General features: G+C 38.9%; 1 protein-coding gene across 1 annotated transcript in view; it reads right to left on the bottom strand.

The window, feature by feature from the left end:
* Nucleotides 1-11,652, bottom strand: part of SMC6 (structural maintenance of chromosomes 6) — a 55,989-nt gene extending 44,337 nt beyond the window's left edge. The window contains exons 1-4 of the mRNA XM_006767560.2: nucleotides 11,648-11,652; nucleotides 3,265-3,407; nucleotides 2,568-2,685; nucleotides 127-232 (exon numbers count right to left, since the gene is read on the bottom strand). Of these exons, the coding sequence (XP_006767623.1) occupies nucleotides 127-232; nucleotides 2,568-2,685; nucleotides 3,265-3,402 (362 nt within the window). The 5' untranslated portion in view covers nucleotides 3,403-3,407; nucleotides 11,648-11,652. The remainder of the gene's footprint in view (nucleotides 1-126; nucleotides 233-2,567; nucleotides 2,686-3,264; nucleotides 3,408-11,647) is intronic.
* Nucleotides 11,653-11,658: the final 6 nt, after the last annotated feature.

Raw genomic sequence — 11,658 nt, 5'->3', positions numbered from 1 at the left:
CTGTGATTCCTGTGCTCCAGTTCTGAGAAGACACTTCATTTCCTAAAACGCCTACATGAACTGTGACTCTAAAGCAGCTGCTAGTATGAAAAAACTGAAAAATGCATGTAAAAAGCAAACACTTACTTCTGTCCATCTTTCACAAAACCTTTTAAAGAAGAACCTCTATTAGTAGCGATTGCTTTTCCACCAAGACCAACTATGAGAGCTGTGAGTACTGCACTCTTCCCACCTAAAGAAACGGGAGTTGAAGAAATCACATTCATTAGAGAGCGAGAAAAGGAAGGGCTGACACCTACAATTTGATGTGAAAATTTCATAATAAAAATGTGAATTAGCCTAATCCTGAAAGTATTACACTTCAATTATAATTTTCTTCCAGTGCCACAGCAGCTAATGTTAAAAAAAAAAGTTGTATATATAATGAAATATTTAGCTAATGCTATTAGAAAAAATCAGTACATTTCAAGAATTAAATTTTTGCCACTGATAAGGAAATGGGAAAAAATGGTTGCTGCATTTTCAACCTAAAAATCCCATTGTACTTTGGACCACAGCCTATTCATTGAACTCCCTAACTATACATACATACATAAATACGTACATATTTAACTCATCTAATTTTTATGACATTCTAATTAAAATTTACTTTTTCCATAAATTCTTAGAAGCCAGAAACTATTTTTAACAACCCTTAAAGTTCCATTGAGACAGGAATGTTGTCTATTTTATTCAATGCTGTGTCTCCAATATCTGCCCATAACAGCACTCCCATGAATGAACTTTTTGAAAAATTTATCAATCATATACATAAATATTTGGACAATTATTGCTCCTAATTTGAATATTATTCATCAGTTAGCACTTTAAAAATGTATTTCTTTTTAACCTGCATAAAATATCACAAGCTGAAATTCCAAAACCTACAATAATTATCGAGAATATGATAACCATTTTATGAGTGCCACGATCAACCAATTCAATCAACTCTTATTGGCCCATTATCTTCCACAATACAGTCCAAATTAACCAAAATATACCATTGGTTGTCCAGCTGGCGTGGCTCAGTGATTGAGCATCGACTTATGAACCAGAAGGTCATGGTTCGATTCCTGGTTAGGGCACATGCCTGGGTTGTGGGCTTGATCCCCAATATTGAGTGAACAGGAGGCAGCCAATCAATGATTCTCTCTCATCATTGATGTTTCTTTCTCTCCCTCTCCCTTCCTTTCTGAAATCAATAAAAATATATTAAAAACAAAAAACAACAACAAAATATACCACTGGTTAACCCATTTAGTTCCTGGGATGCCTTTCAAGTCCCTATTCTAACTTTCTTCTTTCCTTTCACTTCTAAATTCACTGCCTCCACTACTTGCGTTATTTCTTCCTAAGTTTTATTAATAAAATCAGTCTCAAGAGTTAAAAATAAGAGGACCTAACGGCCCAACCCACGTCTTTCTTCACTTACTGCCCTATGTGACCTCCATGTGGCACTGACCCCTCTGTCCATTCTCTCCTTCTGAAAACTCTTCCCTCTTGGCTGAATGCAGAGTAGGGAACACAAAGAACTAAACAGGCTGTGGAACTACAGGTACCTAGTTTCATGTCATAGCAGTATTACCATTGTAGACTTTGGCAAGCCTCCTTTCCTTGTGTACTGGCTCCGTCAAGCTGGCAATACCTCATGCCTGGCTGGTCTATCAAAAACGTTACATCACTGTTCTTTCTAACTCCTGTATCTTCCCCTTCTCGTCGATTCTCCACAGCGTGGCCCGTTCGTTTCACAAATCTTGCTCAGGTCATCACTTACTCACAAACTTTAATTAGTTCTCCGCTGACTTCTTTTTTTTTTTTGTCCCCACAGATCCCACCACCTCCCACCCCACCCCCCAACAGCTCCACTGACTTCTGAATAAAACCCCCACTTCTTTACCATGGCATCCAAGACCTTTAGCAGTATCATCTATAACATGACTCTCCAGTGTCAGCTTTTGCCCCTCCCCACCACATACGATATGATAAAGCCATATAAGGTTGTTGCCTCTCCCCACACACATCTACTTCTACCCCCACAAACCTTAACCTTAGCTGATGAGCAATCTTTGCCTGGAATATCTCAGCTTCTTCCCCAATGAGACAGAGTACCAGCACAAATACCGGCTCTCACAACACTTTCATCTGTCACAAGAGTGAGAAGTTCCTTCCTTCACCTTTGGATGCCCATGGCCCTTTATTCATGCTCTGTTACAACATTCAATAGAAGTAGATACAGGGCTGCCCCAATTACAATAAGGTCAGCTTGTCCACTCTTCTATGGTGTGAATTCCAAGGTAAATAGATTCAAAAGAATAAATAGGAAACGTTTATCTCTGTTGCATAAATCATGAACCCAGAGTTAACATTATTTCTTAACGTGTAGAATGGCAGCAAACACTGAAACTATTCATGACCACTGTTACAGACCTCAGATTTATCAGCACTAACAGTCGCCTATTTTGAAAAGTTAATGCATTCTAATGTCAACGCAATGCTCAGAGTGCACAAAGGAAAGCGAAAGCACTTACTTCCATTGTTGCCAACGACAAAGTTAACATTAGAACCAAATTTGAAGGGTCCAAGCATTGAATGACACATGAAGTTTTTTAGCTGAATACTCTCAATTATTCCAACTTCTGCTGCAGTCTATTAAAAAACAATGGAAGAAGACAATCAATCGGTCCAATTCACTCATTATAACTATCCAAACGTCTACAGCAGGAGAAAGATCAGCAGTGTTACCCATGAAAAGTTACAGAAAGTGAATAAGTTAACTTCAAACAATGAGTGAAATGAAATGAAATGGGAGCCTTATATGAGTAACTACTCATTCTAAATTCCTTAAAAAAATCTAATAAGTAAATCACAAGGTTTCTTAATATAAATAATACTAATATTTTGAGTCAGATAATTTTCTGTGAGAGGAGGGCTATCTTGCATTGTAGAGAACTATTTCCCAGAGTAGCTGTAGCACTTTATTTTCTCCTTTTCAGTCTTACCGGAGGTTTGTCAATTTTATTGCTCTTTCCAAAGAACCAACTCTTTGTATCATTGTTTTTCTCTATTAATTTTTCTAATTAAACAAAAACTTCATAATTAGTTGGGTTATTTTACCTCAGTTTTTTAAAGGTCATATTGCTTTTCTGATATTGAATTATCAAGAATATGTCATATGAACCAGACATGAGAAACATGCCAATAAAAAACCCACAGTTTTGTACTTACCAAAGTAGAGGTACCATTAGTGAAGGTGTCTGTACATTCATCTTCATCACCATCTTTATCAGAATCCTCCACCTCTTCTTGTCTTGGTCTTTTGGCATTTTCAGGAGAGCAGAAATTCTCTTCCTTTCTTTTGGCCATCAGGTCTGAACAAATTTTAACACATTATTGTAACAATGAAATAAATCAAGTATACTATTCATATGATTATTCCACATACATTAAATTTAACAAAATTAAACGAGAGGAGGCTTACATTTTAAGTACCATGCTCATTCATTTTGACTTTAAAAAGGTAACAATGTCATCTGCATGGAGAAAGGGGTCCGTGAGCAGAAGAATACAGGTGTCACCAGACGCTAGAAAGGCAAGGAAACGGATTCTTCCCTTGAGCCCCCAGAAAGGAACACAGACCCACTGCCGCCCTGACTTTAGCCCAGCGAGACAGGTCAGACTTTTCACCTATCCAAGTATAAGATAATACATTTGTTTGTGTGCTTCTGAATCATCTGCATATGAAATACCAGTTGGTTTTACTTCCATTGTTTATGGCCACCATTTTACTGATATGAACCTACCTCAATAGTTTGACTCCTAAATTCACAAAAGGTAAAAGATTTTGTGCAACCATGGTTTCTAGTTTCCCAGATGTTTTAGAGATGGCATAATGCCTTCTGAGATTATTCCAGAGCAATCATCCAACTTTTACAAGTTATAGAGTAACAGTCAATCAGATAAAACTTTTAATTTTAAATTATTTTCCCAAGGAAGTATATTTTGAAGCAGTGTTGCTAGCACTAGTAATTCCCCTTAACCATTCCCTAAAGAAAGTGCATGCTTGATTGACTATTTTTTACCAACAGGCTATAAAATTTATATCTGGAAAATGAATATATTTAAAATTACACAGATTTTCTAAACATATGAAAACTGCACTTCAAGTCACAGCTGATAGTCTGTGACTAAAATTAAATGTTATGACTACTCTGATTGCTGCTTTCAGTTTTCTCTTTAAAAAACATTTAAGATCTCAAAAGATATAGTACCTAATAAATGTTTGCTGAATAAAGAGAAAAATCCTTGGCACAGGTAACCAAAAGTTTCTAAGATACAAGAAAAGAATATGAGAAAAGTTTTAATCTCAATCAATTTCAGTCTCTCAAGTACTACATACACCATAGCAACCCTGTTTATGCCCAGTGCCTGGGTGGCAGTACATTATTTCCTCTTTTATGAATTTGGACTGAAAGGCTCTAGTCAGTCCTCCCTAGAAGAGATGACATGAACACAGGTCAAGAAAGCCAGTCCTAAGTGCATGTGTGTGCTGGGAAAGGGGGAGCTAGTGCAGCCGTGTTACAGAGCATGAAGTAGCTGTGCAGAAATAGGACAGGGACTCTACAGCAGTGGTTCTCAACCTGTGGGTCGCAACCCCTTTGGGGGTCGAACGACCCTTTCACAGGGGTCGCCTAAGACCATTGGAAAACATATATATAATTACATATTGTTTTTGTGATTAATCACTATGCTTTAATTATGTTCAATTTGTAACAATGAAAATACATCCTGCATCTCAGATATTTGCATTACGATTCATAACAGTAGCAAAATTACAGTTATGAAGTAGCAACGAAAATAATTTTATGGTTGGGGGTCACCACAACATGAGGAGCTGTATTAAAGGGTCACGGCATTAGGAAGGTTGAGAACCACTGCTCTAGAGGAAGGATGTGGAAGAGAAAAGGAGGGCGAGGGAAAGACACTCATGCAGTGATGCCTTTTTAAAAAAAACACAAAAAAACCACTGCTTTCCAAACTTATACCAACAGAACCAATTTCAGAAGTATCAAATGCCTGTACGTATTTTGGAGGAACTATTCTGGAGAACAATAGTTGCCAAGTCTGTTGTTATGACAATTCATTAAGTGAAATGAGTAGTTCTCCCATCTTCTTAATGCTCTGAAATCACCTCTATAACATTACATTTAAATGTGCTTGGAAAGTGAAAAAGAACTAGACTTAAAGCTAACTAGATAGTGGAGATTGTTTTAACTTTTTATGAAATCATCTCAATTTCTATCTTGTATATTGGGTTTTACAGGTTCACTATATCTTCCTGAATTGGAAAATAAAAATTTTCCATAATTTTTATTTTCCAAAATATTGATAATTTAAAGCCCCAAATATACTACACAAAATCACCTTATATTTTATAAATCTTCAAGTATAGTCATAACTCCTTTCATGCAAATTCTATTTCATTAAATTTTAAACCTTTCTCCCCAAAATTAGTTCTTTGCCCCACCAAAACTAGCTTTTCTTCAATGCGAATATTTTAATATTTATTCATATATTTTATACAATCAATTATAAGGGGTATGCAGGGGGACCAGATCTCCCACAGCGCAAGTTTAAAAAAGGACATAGAGACTTCTACTTCCATGAAGATGGAATAGGTGTGTTTTTCCCCCCGATTCCTCCTGCTTAGTAAAACTAAAAACCTTGAAAATTACATATAAAAGAAACATAAGACTCTGAAAGAGAAGGAGACAGATTGGCTAGGGACCTCAGCACCCAAAGAATGACACCCTGGTGATGTCCCTGAGTTTTTGCTTTACTTCCAATTTCTCAGATTTGGAGAAGACAGCCACTGCGGAAACACCAACAGGTGTAAGTGCAGGGGAGGTGGAAGACAGGGTGGGGCTAAGGAAAGCTGTCCTCTCTAGCCAAAGGATCAGGAAAAGGGCCCAAGACAGAGAACTTTCAGGCAAGAATTGCTCTACTCCAGCCAAATACCATTAAAAAAACTGTGCCCCACACCCCCACGCCAGCCTGGTCTTCCACTCTGGTGAGGCTAAAGGAGTCATCTCAACACCCCAACTGGGCTGGTGTTAGAGAAGGCTATGTAGGCCAAGGAGAGAACCATGACAATGACTTCCGTGGAGATCACCTAGAGAGCTGAGACAGTTACCCCCACAGGCAGCAATAGGGTGCCACTTACTCCCACTCCCCCTGCATGGTGTCAGAGGAGGCCTTTTACTACTGCCGGAGAGGGGACCATGCAGGGAGCTGAAACTTCCATTCTGGCTCAGCTGTCACTAAGGAAAGAGCTCTGGTAAGTTCTAGATCAGAGTCTCTATGTCCATGGTCCAATACCGTAGGGCAGAAGTTCTCAAAGGTTATGGTCTCTCAAAAGATACTACAGCACTCAAAGAGCTTTTGTTTATATCTATCAATATTTACCATATTAGAAATTAAAAGTGTTAAACTTTTAAACAACACCAAGTACACATTCTATCAGTCGTGAGAACAATGACATCATCACATGTCTTACAACCTCTGGAAAGCTCCACTGTACATTCAAAAGTGAATGAAAGTGAAAAGGGGAAATAACATCTTACTATTATTACAAAACAGTTTTTACCTTGAAGACCCTGTGAAAGTCTCACAGATGCTTGGACCACACTTTGCAAACTGCTGCTGTAGGAGATACTGTACGCAAATCCATGACACAGTGCCATTGTTTACAAGGCATAGCCAGCAAAGAAGGAAGTTAGAACAGCAGGAAAGCTGACCACTGAATGACTTGCAGACTTGATATTCAAAGTGTAGCCCAAGGACCAGCAAGCAGCCTCTCTATCTCCTTGGAATGTGTTAGGCTGCCAGCATCTCAGGCCACGCCCTAACCCAAATGAATCTGAATCTTCATTTTAGGAAGACCTCAGATGATTCATAAGCATATTAAAGTTTGATAAGAACTATTATAAACAACATTAAAGGACTTGGACTTTATCCTATCCTGAAGGCAATGATGAATCTAATTTATCATGATAAATTATGTATCACTCAAAAGGTATATTAGTTAACACCCAAAGGACATTTAACCTTAACAAATGTCTTTAGAAATATTACCATTAGAGTCACAATTACATAGTACTCAAAAATCTTTATTTTACATATAATTTAATGTTTATTTTGAATCTCTTACACAACTCAAAACTTGAAAATCAAATATATTCCTCAAATTATTTAATAACAAGAATCAATGTACACATATTTAAATATATTTTTATTGATTTCAGAGAGGGAGGGAGAGGGAAAGATAGAAACATCAATGGTGAGAGAAAAATTGATCAGCTGCCTCCTGCATGCCCCACACTGGGGATCGAGCTCACAACTTGGGCATGGGCCCTGACTGAGAATCAAACCATGATCTCCTGGTTCATAAATCAACTGAGCCAAGCCCACTGGGCTCAATATATATTAGTTTCAACTTGTTGCTAATTTAAATTCCCTAGAATACCACCAAGCCATTTCCCCCTCCCCAACACTTTCTTCTCTCCCACCCATCCTCTATTCATTTCTCAATTATTGAGCAATAATTAATTCATTTATTATAGAAGAGCAAAAAAGAAACATTACTGTTTGGTTTGCACAACAGTAAATGCCCTTTTAGACACTGTTTTTATTAATGCTTAATAACATGATCTTAGCAGGCACTCAGAGAGCAGCTGATTGATTTTAGAATTTTACCATTCATAGAAAACGGCAGTTTTCAAATAAAATTGGGGGGAGGGAAATGAACAAAGGTAAGTGTGATAAGCTTCTTACAATGAATGTGAGATTCTACACTACACAGAAGATAATGGGCTACATGAAGACGATGTTTTTTATTTGCTGTGCTTAGTCTGGGATTTGCAGTTTGCTACTAGGTTGCCATGGTAACTTGCACCTAACAGACATGAAGGATCCTACCTTTTATAATAAGAATCACTTTGTGATTTAATGATAATGGATTTTTAAAATCGCAGTAGATAGAGGTTAAAACAGAAAAACTGTTTCCAATAGGTTAAAGAGACATATATACAGAAGATCCCCTCCCCCAAATATACTTTTAAATATTCTGGAATGCACAAAAAGGGGAGAAAAAAGCTCCTCTGGGGTTATCAAGACATCTACAAGTCTCTTCATAGTTTTAATATTTGTTTATTGACAATAAAAATATTAGAATTAAAGAACATATCATTTCTCTCTCATAGGAACCAACGGCTATCAGAGCAGAAACAGTAACAAATATGCACTTTTAATAAAAAATAAGTTCAAGATCAATAACCACAGGTTCATTACAGCAGTATAAGCATAGGAAATGTGATAGACATCAAATGCGTTTTAAAAATATATTTTTTAATGTTGATAGCATTAGATATCTACCATTTCCTCCCCCTTTACCTACCTCCTCCCAGCCCCTGCCTCCCCGGACCCCCTAACCCCCCTAGGTCTTCACTACCCTATTGCACATGTATGGGTTATGCATGTAAGTATGTAAGTTCTTTGGTTTATCTCTTCTCATCCCCCCACCCCCACATCAAGGTACGTCAGTCTGTTCCATGCCTCCATGCTTTGGGTCTTATTTTGTTGGTCAATTCATGAAAGTATGTGCGTAGGAAATTTGATAGACGTCAAATGCATTTTAACAGGATTATAAAATTCTAGATTTTAGATTTTATTGTGACACCTAATAATTTATACTTCCCATTTAACTAAGCTGGAACTAACAGCAGTGAGAGCAGACATAACAGAATTGGAATTCTCAAAAAACAAATCATGGTTATAAAAAGGCAAATTGCTACTACTTCTGAATCTGCTGTGGACTGTTTACTTCACGCCCAATTCTACTCCTCCCACCACCATGGATACATTCATTCTGCATTAAACAACCTGATTTTTAATGCATTCAATTAATTAAGCACACTGCTTGCAATATATGATGAAATCATATGAGATACAATAGATAATAATATAAATATTTAAGTTAAAAAATCCAATTAAGTCCACGCATTAAACAATCCCAGATGAGTGAAACTGGAAAGTACTAGGCACAGAATTTCAGTTAATAAATTTGAACAGTCAGATTTATGTTTTAAAAACATCCCTGTGGCCTAAATGTAGAGGACAGATGAAACAGAGAGGCTGAGAATATGGGCAAGAGAACAGTCTCTAAAGAATGAGGGGCACTGAACAGAAAAAACAATAGCAACACCAGGAGATGATGGGGGAAGAGATGAAACCAAGAGATTTAAAAGATTGGGTCACTTGGGGGCATAGAATTAATATTTGTTGAATAACCACTTGCTAGACTATGTGCTTAGCTGTTGAGATAAACATTCTATGTATTTCCCTTAACACGTAAAGCGCCCAACCTGTTTTGTCTTCCGGATGGAAAGTATAGTGTCAGTCACCGGTGACTGACAGGGCGCTTAACATGTTAATCCTCAACATCCGTATAAACTGTCCTTATTTTATAAAAGAGGGTACTGAGAATCAAGAGGACAGTTGCCCAGGTTTATGTAGACCAGATCCAAACCCAGGTTTGTGAAAACCTAAATTCAAACCTCTTTAATGCCCAAGTTCCTCCAGGCATGAACTGAATTTAACAGTTTAATTGTTTATGGCCTGTAAACTAGCTATTAATCTGTTCATCTTCTTGTCCACCCTTTGTTAATGTATAAAACTACATAAGAGATTCTATTGCGATGTGTCCCTCCAATGTTACTATGCTTTATAAAATTTTACTTTGCGTTATCTACACATTTAATGCTAAAATGTCATTATAATTAGATGAAGCAGGTTTGGCAAGGAGGGAGGATATAGAATACATTTATTTTGTTTGAAAACACTGAGTTTGAAGTGCTCCTGGGTAAAACATACTCTGCTGTAGAGGTGGACTGGGGAGTGGAGCTAAGGAAGCCACAGAAATTATTTTGAATTTGGTCACCAGCGAAAGTATGTTGAGTGAGGAAAGATGTATTTCATTAATTAGTGAAGCAAAATGCTAACGTTAATATAAGTGACTGTACCTGACTCTCAGTCATCTGGACTTCTGAGTAGATAGAACAGTAGCATTTAAATATGCCTTAAATGTAATGCATTCTATTACGGTAATTTGCGTTGTGCATTAATTCCTGAAAAGTAAGCCAAATACAACTTTGGTTAATTTTCCTAACTGAAGTCTAAAAGTGATAGTTAGGATTTAGGCAGGTTTTACATAAAATTCTACATCTAAGCACTCGGTAAAATAAACCTTTGAGTAAAACCTGTTTTTCCGCTGTAACAACCCTAATATGTCAACTGTACTTACTTTTTTTGTCAGGTTCAATAAGTGCCTTGTACATATTATCGATAAACGTAGAGATATAACGGTAACTATCTCGCTCACTCTTCCCACCCCGATCTATTTAAGAATCCCGTGAGGAGGGTAATACGTTAATTTATGCAACTACAGAAAAGGAAATGAGACTTGAGGAGGTGGTACCCACTTGCCCAGGGTCATACACCATCGGTTCTGCCTTAGACAAAAACATGCCTTTTAAACAACAATCGAGGGATCTCAACATGTTCTTGTAGTTACACCCATTCAGGAAAAAGAAATTCTGAATGCACATTCCAAAACGAATTAAGTACTCTGCATACTTCACGCACCAAGAGAAGGGGAGAAAGTAAACCTCGGGAGGCCTGGATGCTCCCACCCGAGCTCCACACTCGGGGACTACCTGCAGGCCGGTGCATGGGCAGCCGAGCGCTTTAAAGGACTACACAGCAGCCTTCTCAAAGCCAGGGATTTGGACTTTTCTTTCTTTCTTTTGAATATACATTCCAGAATAGCTTGTCCTCAAAACACTCGCTTTCCATCTCCTATTCGTAAAAGATAACTTGTCTTCCCACATCACCGCTTTTTCTAGGAATGATCACAAGCCCCGTGGGTCCTACACCCACCCCTTTCTCCACCCCGGAGTCCCGTGTTCCGCAGTTCCCAGCTGGGATTCTTCTCCAGCTCGTTTCCGCAAGAAAACAGGGGAAAGGATCGCTCTCATAAAAGATCCACACATCACAATTCAATTTTTTCTAGAAAATGCCGTTCGCATGTTCCCGGAGCCGGGTTTCACCACCAATGCAACTGAAGTGGTAGTTGTATCTATCTCTTAAACATTCTTAAGTTGCTTCTGGCGAGGTTACCATCAGATTGCTGATAAGCGCCCAATTCCCAAGTGTAACGTCACCCTTTAACCCCGAGGCCCCTCCAGCCGCTTCGCAAAGCCAACCGGCCCTTAGGGGACGGGCAGGGGGTCCCGCCGCCCGCGCCGGCAGCTGCCCGGAGGGGCCCAGCGCAGACGGGCAAGTTTCCCGCGGCAGAGGCGACCGGTGCCGCCTGCAGAGAGGGCGCGAAACCCCCGCCGGCCGGCCCGCCCAGGCCCACGGGGACCATGCTGGACACGGGGGCAGCTCCGGGGACCCGGGCGCCACCAGACGGTTGGGGGAGGCAAGCGACGGGGGCAGCGACAGGGACACGATCCGGAGCCAAGGAGAGCGAAGGCGCGCACCCTCACCCTACCTCCAACAAGT

Source organism: Myotis davidii, unplaced genomic scaffold (genome assembly GCF_000327345.1).
Source record: "Myotis davidii unplaced genomic scaffold, ASM32734v1 scaffold238, whole genome shotgun sequence".
Lineage (NCBI taxonomy): Eukaryota > Metazoa > Chordata > Mammalia > Chiroptera > Vespertilionidae > Myotis > Myotis davidii.
Note: the sequence above shows the minus strand (reverse complement) of the source record. Positions and strands in the feature narration are given on the sequence as shown.